We start from the raw sequence: 19810 nt of genomic DNA on the forward strand, positions 1-19810 counted from the left end.
TGATCTGTATACAACCCTAAGTCTTTAGACCTTTCGCAGCCTCAAGAAGGACTAACAATTCGGAGACATTTTTTAGAAATTGTATCACTCTACTTTAATTTCTAAGTACAAATTTCTTAGAGTTATATGTCATTATTTTTTTTCAAGGGCTTTGGATTACAACATTAGAGCCACTTTCTAGCTTTCATGCCATCTACTTTACCTTATTAAAAGACCTCATAAAAGACAGATAGGTGAGTTTCACCAATCAGAACGAGACAAATTTAAATTGCAACAAGAACGATATAGAATAAAATATAGTTTGCTACGAGAAGATTCTAACATATAAACTTACAGGTCCTGAATATCGAGTGGTGTTCAAGCAATATTTATTTCACAGGTAACTTATCAGGTTTAATTTGTTTTTCAAACTTGACTAGCCTATAGCCTTAGGCTATCCCTTGGTTAGCCTACATTTTTGGGTAAATTTCTACCAAACCATATTATTGACTTACGCATAAAGTGAATATACCACTCGATGCCTTTTTTTTGCTGATTACGAATTTAGTAATCATTTCTATTGGAAATGAATTTCAGCACCCCCCCCCCCCTATATAGGCCTATGCCAATTCAGGGTATATAGCCTAGGCCTAGGCCTATTTCTACAACCTAACCTAACACTGAATTGGCATATATAGGGGGGGGGGCTGAAATTAATTTCCCATAGAAATGATTATTATAGCCTATTCATAATCAGCATAAAAAAAGGCATCAAGTGGTGTGTTCACTTTATTCCTAACTCAATAATATGATTTGATAGAACTTTACCCATTTTTGTTACTTTGCCTGTAAGTTGTTTTGACTTTAAGAATGGGGTTGTAGGTGAAGCTTGAAGCTGATAAAATTCTAGTTAAGGAACTTCTTGCCATTTTGTAAACTATTTAAGGTAGATGAATGGGACTTTCACAAATGAATATTGGGACTAAAATACAGTGAAATTTGTAGCTAACAACATATTTAAGCTAGTATGAAAGTAAAGCTGACAACATAGTTTAGCTAGGATGAAAGTGAATATGGTATGTAACTTGATGCCTTTTTTATCCCCTTTTGTAATTCAATAATCACTATTGGGAAAATAAGATGCTGTAGACAAAATTTTAAAAGAAGAACAGTGTGGTTTTAGAAAAGGTAGAGGATATGTCAACCAAATTTTCACTCTTGTCTTAATAATTGAAAAGTGCCTTAGCTGTCAAACACCTTTGGTTCTCAGTTTTATAGATTATGAGCAAGCATTCAATTCTGTTGACAGAAGAGCTTTAGCAAAGGTCTTACCCGTTGTATGATATACAAGACAAATACATTAAAGTGATTAGTGCTATGTATGAATAACACTGCTGCAGTTAAGGCAGAAATGAGGTTAGCAGCTGGTTTTGTATTAAACCAGTGGTTAACTAGGGTTGTCTTCTATCCTCCTTTAAATATATCATTTTGAGGGGCTTTGTCTTAAGGACCATAGGAAAGGCAATGGGAGACCATGGAATCAACTAGGATGCTGATGACTTAAGCATCCTAGATGAAAGTGTGAGCAAAATGAATGCACTTTTAGAGGTTTTGCAAGTTCACGGTGCTAGAATAGGTTTGAAAATTAATGTTAAGAAGACTCAAGTCACTAAGGCTAGGAATAAGTGAAGATGAAAAGGTGACATTAGGTAATAAAACTATTGATCAGATGGACAGCTTCACTTACCTTGGTAGTATTATTAGTAAAGATGATGGGAGTAGTGAAGATGTTGAAAGTAGAATAGCCAAGGCTTAGGTTTTTTTTACAGTTAAAAAAAGTTTAGAAGAATAGGAAGATAAGTCTACAAACCAAAATTAGAATATTGGAAGGTACAGTGACAATAGTGGTCAAATATTGAAGAATGACAGATTGCCAACCATCTAGGGCTAAACAGAAAGCAGGTCATCCTCATCTGGGGTAGGAGGATGTCATAAAGAGAGATTTAAAGGAAATGGGAACTTCCTGGGAGGGTGTAAAGAGGGAGGCTTTGAAAGGATTAGGATGGAGGAGTAGCATGCATAGCTGTTTTGGCCTCAGGTGGCTTGATGGTGTGGTGAGTTGTTAGTAGTAGTAGTAGCTAATAGTAAAAGAGCCAAAAACCTCTCAAAATGACATTACTTTTGCTGTTATGTCATTTTTGAGGGGTTTCAGGCTCTTTTTGAAAACGTCTTTTTATTTGTTTTCAAAGTAATGTTGTACTATTAAGATAGAGGAAAAATAATAGTTTACATTCCTGAATCAGCTACAAATGACAATTTTTTCTCACTAGACAGTTTTTTAAACATATTCTTAAACATTTGGTTACTATGGACTGTTTGACCTTTTGGGGCCCCATCAAGGGTTCAAAATGTAATAATGCTGTCAGTTGCAAATTTACCTGAATTTCTAGATTAACTGAGATTGATAAAGCTAAGAAATGCACATACCTTTAGGATCAAAATTTTATCATCTCTCTCTGCCTTCCCTCTCCCTCATAGTCAAATATATATCCTGAATAGAAGAGGCCTATGTACAATGAATTTTTGATTGTTTTATTAATAAATGTGATGGTATATGGAAACTTTGGTGCATATTTACAATTCAAGGTATATATTTCACCAGTAGATGAGGGAATGATGATGGAGAAGTAAATGTAAGTGAATGTTATATTTGAACTCAAGAGGAAATTCTGATTCTAAAGGTATAGCTATTCCTTAACTACCTCAATTGTCAGTTAATCTAGAATTTTACCAATTATACCCTAGGATGGTATTGCCAAGCTACAATGTCTACCCTTTTCTTATTTCTAGGGATTAGAAGATTGCATATGTGACAGGTCTATATTTATCTAAATTCTGACATAAAACTTTTTACCTTAATTCTGAGTTTTAATCTCTTTTTCATTGGTTTTAGTGTTTGGAAATGCAATATTGTACCTGTTTGAGTTATAAGCCATATCAAAAGTTTTTTTTTCTAAATTCAAGAAAACGATCAACAGTTCTTTTAAACCTTCCAGGACATCGTTATTGCTTTTGATGCATTCCAGGGAGTTTCATTCACCTAGTTCAACTACTTTTCTAAGTAGCAAAAAGCCTCTCATCTAGAATTTCATCAAATTTTTTGATGTTTTGATTACTTTAATAGCTAAAAGATGAATATACCAATTGATATGCTTTTTCAATGCTCAATCCAAATGAACTAATCCATAAGAAGCTCTATTTTAAGCCATAAGAGGGGTTTTGAAATATAAGATTATGGTGCCACATGGTTCTTTATATTTTTGGTTGTAGAACTGAGAAAATTTAGGGGAGAGGGGGGCTAGTATGCAGTTCAATTGGAAGCAACTCCCAAAATCCAATAGACATTTTCTGAATGCAATAAAGTAAAGATGTTGTAATATTAGTATTTAGTTCAGAGGAGTGGATAGACTAGACTGCTAATTCAGAAAGCTATTGATAGAGGCAGAATTAACTTTTAGCAATGAATCTACAGGTCTGAGAAGATATTTTCAAATTTATGCTTCCATCCTTCCCTATTTGTAAGACTTGAGATCTCAGGGAAAATGATCATATTGCAGATGTAATTGCATTTTGGACTTGAGTATGACAACATTGGACTATATCTAAAAATGAGCTCTTGCTGAATTTGCTGGCTAAAACATAAACATACCACTTGATGTGTATACTCGTGCCCTTTCCAACCATAGACCAAGTAAGCACTAATATCACAGACATATCCCTCTCCCCCCTACACATACACAAACCCACACACACACGCACACACACATATATATATATATATATATATATATATATATATATATATATATATATATATATATATATATGTGTGTGTGTGTGTGTGTGGGTTTGTGTATGTGTAGTTGAAAAAAGGATCAGAACATATGATTAGAAAAAGTATAGGCTCCTCTTTTACCTGTTTTGTAAGTTATATTTTGGTTTTTGCATGATGCTATTTTAAAGAGGTGATATCTTTATGGTTGGGTTCTTGATACAAAAAAAACCTTTTCCATCCTTCCTTGTTTGTTTTTATTTTCTTTCATTTTCAGGCAAAAATGAAAGTGTATTTCCTGTTGTCTTTTTTTGCTGCAGTTTCTGCATTAAAGAAAGAAGATTGTGAGGGTAAGTAAATTCTTTATCACTAATATTTAACTCCTATTTTTTAAAACACAATGAATTTGATAGCAAAAAATACTCTTTACAAGGCAGTAAATCCTACATCCTTCCAGCAACCTACACATATTTTATATTTTAAAACAATGCTGGGCAGAGTTCATTTGGCTTAATGGGGAATCATTTAAGGTAAAATGGAGAATCAATGCATTTCCATTAAATTTTGTAAGGGTACAATTTCTTGAACTGTCTATGATTTGGTTCTTGAGGTGAATCCCAGGAAGAAGAAGACAGAACCTCAGGAGAAAAAGCATTTGAAGGTTGATATTTCTTACCAACACTAATTCATGAAAACTTCTTTTTTTTGGAAATTGTCCTATTAATTTGTAACAGTCCTTTCCCTGGTTTCCCAGCATTTCTTGACAACTTTCCTCCATGCTGTAGCTTGTCCCTAAATGTTATTCCTACCAAGCATGAATCTGTGCAATATTGTTGTAGTCAAACCTGTTCAAAATGTTTTGCAATGTTGCTCATTTAATTATTCACTATTTTTTTATATGCAATCTGAATGTGTGTGGCAATTAGGTTATGAACTGTAAATGCTCTCTTTAGTATTTTGATTCATGAGACCTAACCTCCCCCAAAGGGTTCAGTCTGTATTTGTTTACGTATTAATTTCTACTCTCAAGGATACAGACAAAATTTGAAATATGAGAAAAGTCTATTGGCTGACTATTCCTTGGTTTTTAGATACTTTGGGGGATGAGAATGAATAGACTAGTTAAAATATGTAAAGCTACTAAAGTACTGCTTCTATTTGATGCTATTGGGCAGCCACCAGATTAACTTTCATCTGTTCAAAAAATTTACTCCAATGTGGCTTTTTTTTCACTTTAGACCTCAAAAGTAAAAGCAAAGACTAGTATATATCATTAGATTGTTTCAGGAATGAACTGCATTAGCAGAAGAGAGAGATAGAGGAAAAAGAAAGCAAATTACTAGGGATAGCAACCTTGTCATAATGAATATAGAAGTTTCTTTGAGTCTAATAACAAGCAAATAAGTATAAACTAACAAATCGTCTAAAATTGAGATTTCTATTAGAAATCTAACTTTTATGTTTTTTTATAAAGATATTTGCTGTAAATTGGTTTTTTTTTTTTTTTTTCTCGGTGGATTGTTTTGAGCAACTGGTTGCTTTGTGTGGGTGAAGGGACTATTTGCATATAAATTTTAAGCTCTTGTATGCTTTTTAAGCAGTAAAAGAGGTCACAGCACATTGGTTCTTTGGATCAGTTTGTACTGCAAAAGAAAATAAAAATTGCTCTAAAATGACCAAAATGCTATCAAGCATAAGTTCCAAGGAGACTAATTAGTTTAAAACCATCAAAAACCATTGTAAAAACCTTTCAGTTTCATACAACCTTTTTGAAAAAAGGTTCTACTGATCTTTCTAGAGTCTGATAGGGGGGGGGGGAGTGGACAAAATACCACCTGAATACTTTTCATTTAAATTAAAATATTTGGTTTAGATGTTAACAATGAGTGTTTAAGGGTTGCAAGCTCCCCATGTATTGCAGAGATATTTCGTGTTTAAAATGGCGGATTAGGTTCATTTGATTAACCAAATAGAAGGTAGGAGACGCCTCCAAAAATTAAGATTATCCATAAACTTTTTCTTCGTTCCAAAAAGAAAGATATTCCTATCAATTTACTTTTTTTTTGGTATTTCAGGGCCCTCCATTTTTAGGGTTTCTTTTCTCAGAGGTTACCTTATCAAATCGGTGGTGATAAAATCATTTATAAACTCCAATGCCCTTTTTAAAATAAAGAAATTTGCGCTTTACTAAAAACAAAAACAAAAAAACAAACAAATGACCATGGATTGTCAGTTTAATTGACATAAACTGCCATTTCCTCCTTAAGGTTTTGATAATTTTTCATTTATGAAAGTAAGAGATGGGAAAACATTTCAAACGTGTTTGTTTTCAGTAAAGCGCAAATTGTGTTCTGGGGTCTTGAGAAGGCTTAGGGGTTATCAGTACTACTCATGCTAATTTTTGCCCTTGTTTTAGTTTGATTTGACTATTTATTGTAATTTCTGTTCGTTTTGAATTTGATTTATTTATTGAAAGTGATTTGTGGTAGTTCTACGCTTGGAAGATTATTCAACTTTATTTTTGCTCATTCTTGGCTTAATGGAGCTCTTTACTTTTCTTTTAAAAAACTGTCTTGTGGAAGAAGTTTTTTAAATTAATTTCTGTTCTTTTTTTATTGACTGTATTTTTCACGGAAAAGATAATATTGTACATCTTTTCCATTTTCTTCTATAAGAATCCATAGTATGGGTTGCTATTTGTATCCTCAAAGACATAATTTCCGGACGTTTCAATTCCGTTGAAGAAAATACCTATCTAAAATTTTAATTGGATGTGTTTGGGGAAATGTTGAGCGTGAGAGGGGGGTTAGTTGACCTCCAATCACTTTCGACTATTAAAAAAGGCACTAGCCCTTTCGGTTTCCAATCAAATGAGCTCGTTTCAAAGTTCCAAAGACAACAAAATGGCCATCTCAAAATTTCTGTCCAATGCATTTCGGGGGAATATGAGGTGGGGAGGGGGGTATTCACCCTCCGATCACTCTGAATCTTAAAAAGGGCCCTAGAACTTCTGATTACCAATCCAATGAGCCCCTCAAAAGTTTATACGATCACCCTTTCTATATATACCTTATATGCCCCCAGGTCATAACATACAACCTTGCCCTGAGGGCTGTAGGGGGGGGGGGTTGTCATCCTTAAAGACATAATTTCCGGACCTTTCAACCATGTTGAACGAAATGGCTATCTCAAAATTTTGATTGGGTGTGTTTGGGGAAATGTTAGGCGTGGGGGGGGGGGTAGTTGCCCTCCAATCACTCTTGACTATTAAAAATAGCACTAGCCTTTCCAATTTAGAATCGAATGAGCTCTTTTTGAAGTTTCTACGACAACAAATAGCCATCTCAAAATTTCTATCAGTTACTTTTTGGGAAAATACGAGGTGTGTGTGTGTGGGGAGGGGGCTATCCACCCTCCGATCATTCTGAATCTTAAAAAGGACACTATAAATTCTGATTAGCAATCCAGTAAGCCCCTCCGAAGTTTATACGATCATCGTTTCCATATAAACCTTAAATGCCCCCAGGGCATAACTTACAAACCTTTTCTACAAGCCCTGAGGGCTGTGGGGGGGGGCGGTTGTCATCCTCAAAGACATAATTTCTGGATCTTTCAACTACGTTGAACAAAATTTTGTTGAACAAATGAACAAATGGCTATCTCAAAATTTTGATTGAATGTGTTTGGGGAAATTGTGGACGTGGAAGGGGGTCTGTCGCCCTCCAATCACTTTTGATTGTTAAAAACAGCACTAGCCCTTTCAATTTTCAATTGAATGAGCCCTTTTCGAAGTTTATACGACAACTCCTTCGATCCGAAGTGCCCTGGTCTAAACAAACAAAATAAATAAATAATACATTGTGCCCACATCGCTCTTTACTTAGGCAGCGCTGTTTTGCTGCCCATGATTCCAAATATATACGATTCATTAAGTTTAGTGTTATCCACAAAAGGCTACGAACCTGAGAAAATTTGCCTGATTTTAAAAAAAGGGGGAAACGCCCTAAAATCAAGAAATCTTATTGAAAATCCCACCATCAGATTCAATATAATCTGCAAAAATCTGGAATTTTGTATTTTTTGTCAGACGAAAAACCATGGATGCATTTTATCTGTTTTTTCCCCCAGAGGCGATCGTGTTGAACCAGGGGGAGAGGCAGATTTTGTGTTTGGGATGGGTTTCTATGGGGATAATTTTCCGCGTTGAGTGAAATTTTCGGGAGCGAACTTAACAGGGGTTATTTTACACTGGGGAGATTTGACAGAATTCCTATACGGGCACGAAATTCTTACGGGGGAATTGTCCAAGGGAAATTTTCTGCGTATTTGGATTTCCAGGAAATAATATCTATGGAAGGGGGGATTTCTGGAGTGTTCAGAAAATCGATTAGAATTTAGTCTTTTTCAAATGAAAGTATGCTAAGGAGAATTTTTCAGACTGAATCTTCTGCAAGAAATTTTACGGAGGCGGGAAGAAATTTTCAGCGAGGATGGAATTGTTCGGAGGAAATTTCACGGGGGGATGTATTTTACGCGAGAGGAACTCTCCAAGGAGGAGTTTCCCCTGAGGGGAGGGATTTTTCATAGAGGGCGAGCCAGATTTACCGGCAATATTTGAAAAACGATCAGAAATTATAAGAAAAAAGTTCAATATTAAAACTCAAAACGAACAGAAATTTTCCGTATATGAAGGGGTTGCCCCTCCTCAATACCTTGCTCTTTATGCTAAAGTTTGAGTGTTTGTCCCAATATTTAAAGAACGACTCTTGAAACATAAGGGCCGTTTGATAAGAATAGGAATCTTTTTTTTTTAAGTACTAAAACTTAAGCGTGAAGAGCCAGATATTGAGAAGAGGGCAACCTCTTCATATGCGGAATAATTTCTTTTCATTTTCAGTTTATTATTGCTCCTTACTCTCAGCTAAAAAAAAACTTGATTTTTATATTAATTTCTGCAAGGAATGATATCACTTACATCACTAGGCAATATGTTTTGATATTTGGGTGACATTCTGGCAGAACAGGTAATATGTCGGGGCAGCCGTTTGCACCAAAATTTTACGTCTCCAATTCTGTTTCATCAACTGGTTGAATGTATCGGTTGGAATTCTATTACTGAAAACTTTTATAAACTTGAAACTGATTGATCGGTTTTGCCATGGGCCCAAAAGTATGATATCATCATGCCTGGATATGGCTCTGCAATATGCCTTGGCATTGAAGTTGCATTTTACTTAAGTGTCACTATGGATGTATAAAATCAGCATGAATACGGAAGGAATGTAAAGGCGCATTTTTGGTTGTGTAATGACTATATAAAAACGTTTTTTTCATAGCTGAACTAATACTGCTGATGGAAAGAAAACAGGCACCACTTGGCAGTTCTATAGCGGCCTGTTGAATCAGTGTCTCAAATAATGTAGAACTAAAAACAAAAACTAGCTACAGGAAAAATATTTTATTATATACTTCTGAAAGATTGAGTAAAATGCTACTTTTCTACATAGTCACCAAACAAATTAAGGCACTTATCGTAGCGCTGGACAGGCTTCGAAAATCCTTCGTCATGGAAATTCTCCGCCTACGATCTCAGCCACTCAGTGACGCACGCCCGGAGCTCGTAGTCGTCATCAAAACGCTGTGTCTCTAGCCAGTTCGTCATCTTCGGGAACAAGTGAAAATCACTTGGTGCTAGGTCAGGACTGTAGGGTGGATGTGAGAAAATCTCCCATTTAAATGAGTCAAGAAGTTCTGCAGTTCGATTTGCCGTGTGAGCCATTGTCATGAAAAAAAAAACAAATTTTTGACGATAACTTTCCTCGGCGCTTGTTTTGCACTGCTCGCCTAAGCTTGCGCAATGTTTGGCAGTACCGATCAGAGTTGATTGTTGCACCACGCTCGAGAAAGTCAATAAGCAGCACACCTTGCCTATCTAAAAAAACAGTAGCCATAATCTTCCTCGCTGACAAGGTTTGCAATTTTTTTTTTTGGGAGGGGGAATTTGTGTGCCCCCACTCCATGGACTGCAATTTTTTCTTGCAATTGACGTGCTTCACCCACGTCTCGTCACCCGTTACGATTCGATCCAGTAAAGAATCACCATGTGTGTGGTAGGCGTCAAGAAATGTTAAGGCTGACCTTTATGGAGGTCTGTAAGCATTTTTGGCACCCATCTTGCACAAAATTTATGGTAGCCAAGCTTGTGAGTCATAATTTCAAACAACAAAGTCCGTGAAACTTATAGGAAGCAAAGCGAAAGCTCCGTTACTGTGAAGCGACGGTTTTCATGAATCTTCTCATGAATTTTGGCTAGAAGATCGTCTCTCACAATGATCGGGTGTCCACTCCTTTCTTCATCATGCTCGTTGGTTCCGCCATTTTTGAACCAGATGCATCATTTTCGCACTGAACTTTCATTCATTAGGTCGTTGCCATACACTTCGCACAGTTGCCGATGAATTTCTATCGGTTTTTCGCTAACAAAAACCGTATTACGGACCGCACTTCACAACTGGCGGGATTTGAAATTGCAGCGCACATTTTAAATTGGAATATTGGGAAAACGGGCAGTGCGGAGATATTCTCGTTCTCACGGCTGGATGCCGACTGAAGCTACGAGCACGCGCATACCAAAACATACGCGATCGCCGCGTGTCTAGCGGCGTCAGACGGAAACGTTCCCTAGTTTCTGAATAGCCCTCGTAGAAGCGTTGACAGGTTTTTTCGTCTGTAGATAGTACTGGAAAAAATCTAAATATACAGCGAAAACTCTAGAAGCGAAACGGTAAATTTCTCGTAGAACCGTTAACAGGTTTTTTCGTCTGTAGATAGTACTGGAAAAAATCTGAATATACAGCGAAAACTTTAGAAGCGAAACGGTAAAATTGTCGTTATTCATATTATTGACTTATGAATAAAGTAAACATACCACTGGATGCCTTTTTTTAATGCTCTTTCCAAATATAAGAATAATCTCCTCTATTAAAATCCTAAATTTGGATTATTTTCCTAGAAATCCAGCTTATAACTCTATTGCTGAGACATTCAAAAAGACAAGGTTTTCTTGAATTCTAAATTCGCGTAATGAGTTACTTTCCACTGTAAGGGTTTACGAAGGTTCGTGTGATCAAATCATGAACCCAGACACGTACCTGGGAATTAGATAATGAGTGGCTTTTGGCACATGTCCCCCATATCCCTTCTCCTTACGAAATATCTTAGGTTTTGCGGTTTCTTTATAATTTCTTATATTTCCCATAAAATTCGCCTACTTTATATAGTTTTTTTCGAAGCTGGGACAATAGAAACCTAATTCAGAGCACGTGCCTTCCAGATCTCCAGCCCCTTTATACTGTGTCTCTTTTTACCTAATTTAATTTATTTTCTTTTAAGTATGTTTCAACGTCTTGGACGTATTCAGAGCTACGTTGACAGAGGACCAGCTGAAGACACCAGCCAAGATTGAAGATGCCTTTAGAAAATATTGCAAGGGGACGAAAGGAAAAGATAACCGATTCGTAAGTTTATTCTCATTTTATATTGAAGCATAAATAAAATTGATAGCTTCTTGCCTAGGGGCCGTAAGTTAGATGCTGATATTAACACATTTCTAGATTTCCCAGAAGTAGGTTTCATGAAACTCAGCAATTTTTTCCCTGAATTTTTCTCCTTTTTTTTCTTTTCGAGACCTTTCATGCAGAATTTTTTTTTTATTATTTTGAGACTTAAAGCACATCAAAATATAAAACTTACAAGTTCTGTCTTAAGATGTTTAGACTCAGTGGCGGATCCAAGGGGGGTGCGCCCCCTAATATAGTCTAAAATAGTGTAATTTACTTAATTAACGCAAGTTTATCGGGATCAACCTATTTTGCACCCCCCCCCTCTAGAAAAATCCTGGATCTGCCACTGTTAAGACCATTCTTGCATTAAAAAATGAAAAAAGGTGCTAACGACGGAAAAAGAAACGGTTATACAGTCTTCGTAAACATTGCTGATCCTTTTGGCATTCGGCATATAAGCCTTTCTAGAAGAAAAGGCTATTCAAGGCTAGCATTGCTAACTTCACTTACCTAGGTCGAGGATGCAGTCAAGGTGCAGTTTGTCCTTTTGTGGTTAAAAAACAATGAGAAGATTAGAAGAGCCTGAGAAGAACCAAGTTTAAGATAGTGGAAGCAACGGTAGTAACACTGGCAAGTAAGACTCTGAAAAGTGGGGGCTTCGAAGGGTTGAGAAAGATATGCTAGGGGTTTTCTATCAGAGTTATTTAAGGGTAACATTCGGTACTTGTTTCATTGGACATATATGAAAAAGGAAACCAATAATGAATTGAATCTTTTCACATCATTGAAGACAAATACTAAGGCTGTCTCTTCGAAACATAATTCGCATCATCCTTATTTACTGACTACTTTTGATCAAATTTTCTTTTTTGGTTAATATATGAAAACAATCTGTCTAATACTCTCTGGAGGCTAGAAAGATTGTTCTGATTTACGAATGCAAATTTTCAAACAGCTTTCAATTTTTGTTGAAAGAGAATTGCACAAATACATTTATCACGTAATATCTTTTTCATTACATGGTCTTACGTTTTACTTCATATGTATTACCTAGTCTACTGATAGCCATAATTGTTACTGCTACTTCTCCACTACATGACGTTAATATTTTCTTAATCCTCCAGTAAAATGTTGCTTACATCGTCTACATCTTTCTCCTAACATTGCCAATATACTTCTTTATAATTTTGAAAAGTAGCATAGCGGTTGATTGTTTTTAATGTATAGTAGCCAGTGAGGAAGGCACACTACCAATAAAATAACAAAAAACCAATGTTCTTCCTGTTCCTGGTTGTTTCCCCTCTTCTTAACAATAAAAAAAACAAGTTTTTTAAACTGAAAGTAAGGAGCGATATTAAAACTTAGAACGAACTGAAATTATTCCGTATATGAAAGGGGTTGTCCCCTTCTCAATGCCTCGCTCTTCACGCTAAAGTTTGACTCTGTCTCACAACTTTATTTTTTAAAACAATAAAAAGCTTTAGCGTAAAGAGCGAGGCGTTGAGGAGGGGACAGCCCCTTTTATATACGGTATAATTTCTGTTCGTTTTAAGTTTTAATGTCGCTCCTTATTTTCAGTTTAAAAAGCTTGTTTTTTTTATTTAATTTCTGATCGTTTTTTAGTTAATGCAGCTTTTATTTTGGCTCACTGTCATTGAATCAGTAAACAAAATTTGCATAAAAATTTTATTTTTCTTTTGCTAAATGGCTTGTCTCTAAATTTGGTTCTGACGTAACTTACGAATTAACTTACGTAACGAACTTCTATATTCATATATTTTTAATACGTATATTAGGGGGTTCGCCCCCTAGTCAATACCTTGCTCTTTAAGCGAAAGTTCGAATTTTGTTCCAATTCTTTAAAAATGACCACTTAATCAAAAAGGCCGTTAATTAGAATAAATATATATTATTAAATTACTAAAAAATATTTGGATTAAAGAGTTAGGTATTGACTAGGGGGTGAACCCAATCATATATGTAATATTTTCTGTTCGTTTAAAGTTTTGATGTTGCTGCTGTTGCAGCTCAAAAACTTGTTTTTTTATATTTAATTTCCGATCTTTTTTTAAATAATGCTGGGAAGTCCGGCGTCCCCTTCATAGCAATGCCCCTTCCCCCATGAAAACTTCCTTCATGGATATATCCTTCCACATAACCCCCGACCAACCCCCCCCCCCACTACCAGAAAAAATCTCCCCTGAAAACGTCTGTATACTTCCCAAAAACCAATACTATATGTTAATATTGGGTAGAGTTCATAACTTTCAGCCCTCCCCCCGGGAACTTCGGGGTATTAAGTCATCCTAAAAGACATACTTATAATATTTTGGACCATGATGAAAAAATGACTATCTTAAAATTTTGATCGGGTGACTTTGGTGAAAAATGAGCGTGGGAGGGGGCCTAGTTGCCCTCCATTTTTTTTGGTCACTTAAAAAGGGCACTAGAACTTTAAATTTCCGTTCGAATTAGTCCTCCCACATATTTTAGGACCACTGGGTCGATACGATCACCCCTGGGGAAAAAAACAAAAAAACAAATCAACACGTATCCGTGTTCTTTCTTCTGGCAAATCATGCGATATTCCCCATTTTGTAGATAGGAGTTTGAAACCTCTACAGTAGGGTTCTCTGATACGCTAAATATGTTGGTCGGATATTCATTGAAGTTTTATAGCTTTTAGGGGGTCTTTAACCCTTTTTACGAAAAGCAGCCAAATTTTCTCAGGCGCCTAACTTATATGAAACTTATACATTTGAAATCAGCATTAAAATTTGATTCTTTTGATGTATCTATTTGTATCAAAATAGCGTTTTCTAGAGTTTCGGTTACCATTGAGCCGGGTCGCTCCTTACTTACAGTTCTTTACCACGAACTGTTTGAAAAAACCCCTTTTCACTAGTATAAATAAGTCAACACCTAAGTCAGTGTTTGTTTTTGCAAAAATTGCTCATTAACCGCCATCCTTGACCTTGAATAAAATAAATTGAGAGAGGTCCTTGTGTATTACATCGCTTTTTTCTTCCTTATATTTAAGATGATTTATTTGTAACAACTTTACAGAATTTAAGAGAGAGAAAAATAAGTATAATTTAAATAAAACAGCGGAAAAAAACAAAACAATAAACTTTAAATGATAAAAATCTGAATATTTCGACTATACGTCCTGGAGTCTTTATCGACGAAAAAAAAAACATTAAAATTAAATTAACACAATATATAAAGAAAAGAAAAAAACTCACATCCTATTAGCCTCCAAAAGGGTTATTAAGATGATGTTGTAATGATTTTTTTCTTTTTTCTTTAAATGTTGTGTATAATTTAATTTAACTTTAATTTTCTTTTCCGTTGATAAAGGCTCCTTTGTTGATAATTTAAAGTTTGTTGCTGTTCTTTTTGTTTCATTCCACTGTTTTATTTAAATTATATTAGTTTTTCTCTCTTAAATTCTGTAAATGGAAAAGCAGTGGGGTCGAAGAAATTACATACTAACTTTAGTTTTTCATGGAAATTTCCACAAAGCTCTGTGCTGGAAAATTTGGAGCTTTGTTGTAGAAGGAGAAGTAAGTTGTGAAAATGGATTTTTGTACCTCAGGATAGTGTTATGGAGATAAACCGCTTGAAATATACAACTATTAAATAATATATAAAATAATAATAGATATTAGTACTAATAATAATACTAGATAATGCTGGACGCATATAAATAACACTAGCTATAATATATAAAATTATAGTAAATATTAGTACTATTAATAATGCTAGCTATATATAAATTATATAAATAATACTGGATATAATATAGATATAAATAATACTAGATATACCATATAAAATAATACTATATAAAAATAATACCCAGATAAACCACTTGAAATATAGTTTAAGATTTGCTTATTTGTACACATGTCTGTATAGTTGATAAGGTCCATGAGAGGATTAAATCTACGAAATTTTCGTCAAAATATAAGATCATGTCATAACATGGTTGTGCTTGGATGAAACGAACTCTGCGAAATCAATCTGCTAAATCAGTTGATGATTCTCATGATTGATCAAGTTATATATCAACAATGTTATACTTTCTCATAAGCTATGAATTACAAGTTCATAGGGGAAACGTTGAAAACAGAATGAAGTTTGGATTTGTCCAAATTAGTTAATATTCTCTGGAACAGTGCAGTATATAAAAGTAACGCGGGAGAGCTGTCGAATGGACAGTATCAAAGGAAGACGCCTGTTAAAAGGTAGCTTATTTATTATACAAAGATGTATCGGAAAGCTTATTGTTTAAAAAGTTTAATGATTTGTTTCTAAACAATTAATTCTGCATGATTTTTCTTCCATTTTAGTGTTATTTTCTTGGTGGTCTAGAAGAGTCAGCAACAAGTATCCTTGGCGAATTGTCCAAACCACTCTCTTGGTCATTGCCAACTGATAAAATTTGTGAAAAACTGAAAAAGAAAGACAATCAAATCTGTGAACTTCGCTATGGTAAGCTTTTTGTGTTAAATTTGTAAACCTTTTCTTTGTTCTGATAAAGGGTTTACTTTAATAAGCGTTTTGGTAACGTAGCCGAATCATTCAGTTATGGGTTCTCGTGAAGGAGGTAGAAGAGTCTCTTACTATAACTATACGTTTATTGTACAAACAAATACTGTACAAGAGCTTGACTGCATCAAGGCAAGAGAGGAACTAACTCTAAGCGCTTCAGAAATTCATATATATAATCACTTCCAAGGTCTGTTAAATTGCAAATCAACAAATCAAAAACCCCATATCTGTAAACTTTGGAAGTGGGCCCTTCCGGGTCGAAACCCATAATTAAACTTCCGAATATTACTATATCAAAAGTCCACTTCCTAGTCAAATCCCATTTCCTTGATAACTATATTAATTCTGAATATTCTGTCAAAAATCCATTTCCTAGTCAAATCCCATTTCCTTGATAACTATATTAATTCTGAATATTTGCTGTGATTCCTAAAAGTTTACAAATTTATGTCGAATTGTAAATTAGTTTCATACTCTATTATGGAGACTTTTGCTGTTCTTCAACCAAAAGATTGGCTAACTTTTCTTTTTCATGCGAACGACAGAAATTGTCTAACCTGAATTCTTTTTGGCAAAAAGAGTATTTGCCAAACTTTGGTGTTAACTTAGCAAATCTTAAAAACCCAAAGAAAAATTTACCATTAAATTTTTGCAATTTTATATTGATAGTTTTCATTGGGGTATTTAAAACAATAATAGAAGACTTATTAACATTCTCTAAGTATAATGTAGTGTATTAAAAATTAAACCAAGAAAAAAGGAGAGAAATTGTCTTTTTATGCAACTCAAATCACAGCTATATTTATGATATTATTTAATGTTGAGACTATTTAGCTTAACCTTGGGCAGAATAAAGACTTGACAGAAGATGCGGTAGGATGTTTGAAATAAAATAAAAAGGGTTGACTAGTATTTTTTTTACTGGAGAAATTTACAAAGTTTATTTTCGTAATTTGAATTTACTCAAGCTCAAAATTCGTTGGTATGTTTCTCATTCTAAATTTCTTCATATCGAAGAAGCTAATTAATGATTGCTAAGGCACGCAGAAATATTTTATTTCTAAAATTTGTTCGTGAAGTTCGCTTTTATTATAGCTTAGAAAGGCAGAAGCAATTTTTTTTTTTACTGAAGAGGTTCAAGCATAATGGGTTTCGAATTACTATAAAGCAAGCTTTCATTCGAGGGGGGGGGGCATTTAATGTTACAAGCGATATGCTTAGTTTCTAAGTGAAATTGAATATAGGTAGCATTTGAAAAGTATGTAGTTATATATACGTCATCTATGTTCTATTCATTCGAAAAATACATATACAAGTGCAAATTTCCTTACGCTTTAGAAGAGAAAAAGCCTAATTCGAAATGAATTAGGGGCCACAGTGAAAGAAAGAAAGTAAGCAGGGGTCTCAAAGGCCAAAAATTGCATTGACTGTTTCAGTTCAAAGCTACTTTCTTTAAAATCGTACTCATTACATGATACAATGCAACTTGTTGCAAATAGTTACAGATATGAAATAATAGTCCGCGAAATGGTGTAAATATAAGCGGTATGTAAGCGCTTGTAAGCACATCACACACGTCTCATGTAGATGTCTACATCTTTGGTTTGCATTCTATTTGTAAAAGTTTCAAGCTTAATCCAAGCGATAACAATTAGTCCACTGTCTGTCATAATACTACCGAGTTTTTGTAAAATATCTATCTTCTAGTGTTATCCTTCCATCTATGCTTACCCAGGACAATGTATATGCCCTGGCTGTCGTATCGAAATGAAAACTACATCATTGAAATCGCCATTGCCGAACTCCCCATTAAGGAAAGTTACCGCCCCCCCCATCTTGACCAACAAAGAAAATTACTCTTTGCATGGGGAGCACTGCTGTGAGATTTTTTTTTTATTCTTGTTTCTTTCCTTCACCTCTAGCAGGGTATTGAAACAATATAGAGAGCTGTTTAAGGGTTCATTTGAAAGGAAGTTGCAAAATCTAGTGCCTTTTGCAATTAACAAAAGATAATACCGTAAATGTAATTGTTGACAGAAATCTGCATCTTTTTGACAAAAAAAAACTGTAATTGTACAATGTTAAAAGAAGTATTTAGATTTAAAAATAAATCGGTCCTTGTGTGAACCTCAAAACTCTTCTAGTAGATACTCCATGAAATACAAAATGCCAAGGCGTTTGGCGGTTCCTATATCACTGAATATTTTTATAAATTTTTATGGTTGCACTGAACTTTAATGTCGTTCTTTGTCACAAAATGTTATTTCTACTGATTGATTTTGCCTATCATTTACTGATTGATATACATTTCTGTTTTTTAGAGAAGAGTATTGACTTGAAATCCGTGAATTTAAAGAAGCTCAAGGTCCGTGACTTGAAGAAAATCCTAAGTGATTGGGACGAGGAATGTGAGGACTGTTTGGAAAAGGGCGATTTTATTCGGAAGATTGAGGACTTGAAACCCAAATATTTGAAGTCAGAGCTGTGAGAAATTTGTGTCTTAGGATTCTTCTGTTTCAAAACTAGGGACTGTTTTTAATTATTTTTTACTGTTAAATTCACAATGATTGAGAAGTAAAGAATAAAATAAGTTTTTGAATATCTTTACTGTTCTAAACAATTTTATTAAGCGGTTATTTCTGCATACTTGCGTGATGACTTGTCTTCTAACACAAAGACTGTGACATTTTTTTTTAGAAATTTGCATCGAGAAAAGGTATGGTTTTCACAGTATAATTATGGAATATTTGAAACTCAAATGGTGTCTGTGTAATACGATGTAATTATAATAAAAAAGATGGTTGATGTAAATGCAAAAACCAGAAGAAAAATGTGTCAGTTAGGGTGTTTTCACACTGTATCTCAATTTTGAAAATAGTCCATATTTGTTGCGATTTTACCTCTTCATAAATTTTCTTTAGGCAGCATAAGTGGCGGCTTTAAATATAGCATACTATTTCAAACTATTGAAGTTCGATTATTACTGTTATTGCTATTATTATTATTATCAGCGGACTCACAGAACTGAGTCGTGGCTCTGGCCACATGGGCTCATTGTATCCTCCCCGCCCCATCAACAAAAATGTAGATCTAATAATGGCTGGGCTATAGGCACCCCTTTGGGTGTAGTATTCTGAGAAACGAATTTCTTTCCTCCTTTTGAGAAGAGCCAGGTGTCCACCATTGTTTTCCCCCATCCAGAGAACCCTACCCTCCAGCCAGGGCAGGCAACAGTCCTCCCTCAAAAGAGAGGAAAGTTGTCCATCGCTGCCAGCCATCAGTAGAAAATGGCACCTGATTCCCAGAAACGGTACTGGCAAATTAACTTCTGTCTCCCACCTTGGATCACTTCTCAGAGGATCTCTTCTTGCGCAACGGTTTCCGCTTCTCATGACGAGTGGGATTAACCCCCCCCCCCTCCTCCTAGGTAATATTTTGGCGGCAGTGCAGTCTGCAAAATATCATGCCTGTAAAATAGACACGATACTGGCTTCAATCTACTCAATCTCGGCAGCGCGACGGCCATTGGCTACATGACGACTGGAATTAGCAGTAGTAGATCTCTATTTGTGCTTACTGTTATCAGGAGCACCCCGCAAAGGTTATCACACTACACCTTTGTAATACTGTTAGTGCACAAAGTTTGCTTCAAATAAGTCACATTTGATGCTTTCCCTACAGCGGAGGTTTCCTTTTTCAAAGCTTTCCTTTGACACCTTTCTTCAGCGCCAGAGTCTTAAACAATATAGGAAAATATGGCTCCGTCGATAGTATGTTGAGATTCTTTTATAATAGGAAGCCTTTTTGGCATAATTGAAGCTGAAAATATGTAACCCATGGTATGGTGAAATAGCTACTACACAATTTTTAAGTCGAATGC

The 19810-nt window shown here is 35.1% G+C and overlaps 1 protein-coding gene across 1 annotated transcript; it reads left to right on the forward strand.

Moving 5' to 3' along the window:
* Positions 1-242: 242 nt before the first annotated feature.
* Manf (mesencephalic astrocyte-derived neurotrophic factor) lies at positions 243-18531 on the forward strand. The gene is made up of 5 exons (XM_089100631.1): positions 243-379; positions 4089-4161; positions 11204-11328; positions 15729-15870; positions 18252-18531. Exons 2-5 carry the CDS (start codon positions 4095-4097, stop codon positions 18416-18418), a joined length of 501 nt encoding a protein of 166 aa, XP_088956757.1. The 5' UTR covers positions 243-379; positions 4089-4094; the 3' UTR covers positions 18419-18531.
* The last annotated feature ends 1279 nt before the right edge of the window (positions 18532-19810 follow it).

The sequence above is a fragment of the Artemia sp. Qi Xiang Cuo genome, chromosome 14 (assembly GCF_049724085.1).
Source record: "Artemia sp. Qi Xiang Cuo chromosome 14, ASM4972408v1, whole genome shotgun sequence".
In the NCBI taxonomy this organism is placed as follows: Eukaryota; Metazoa; Arthropoda; class Branchiopoda; order Anostraca; family Artemiidae; genus Artemia; species Artemia sp. Qi Xiang Cuo.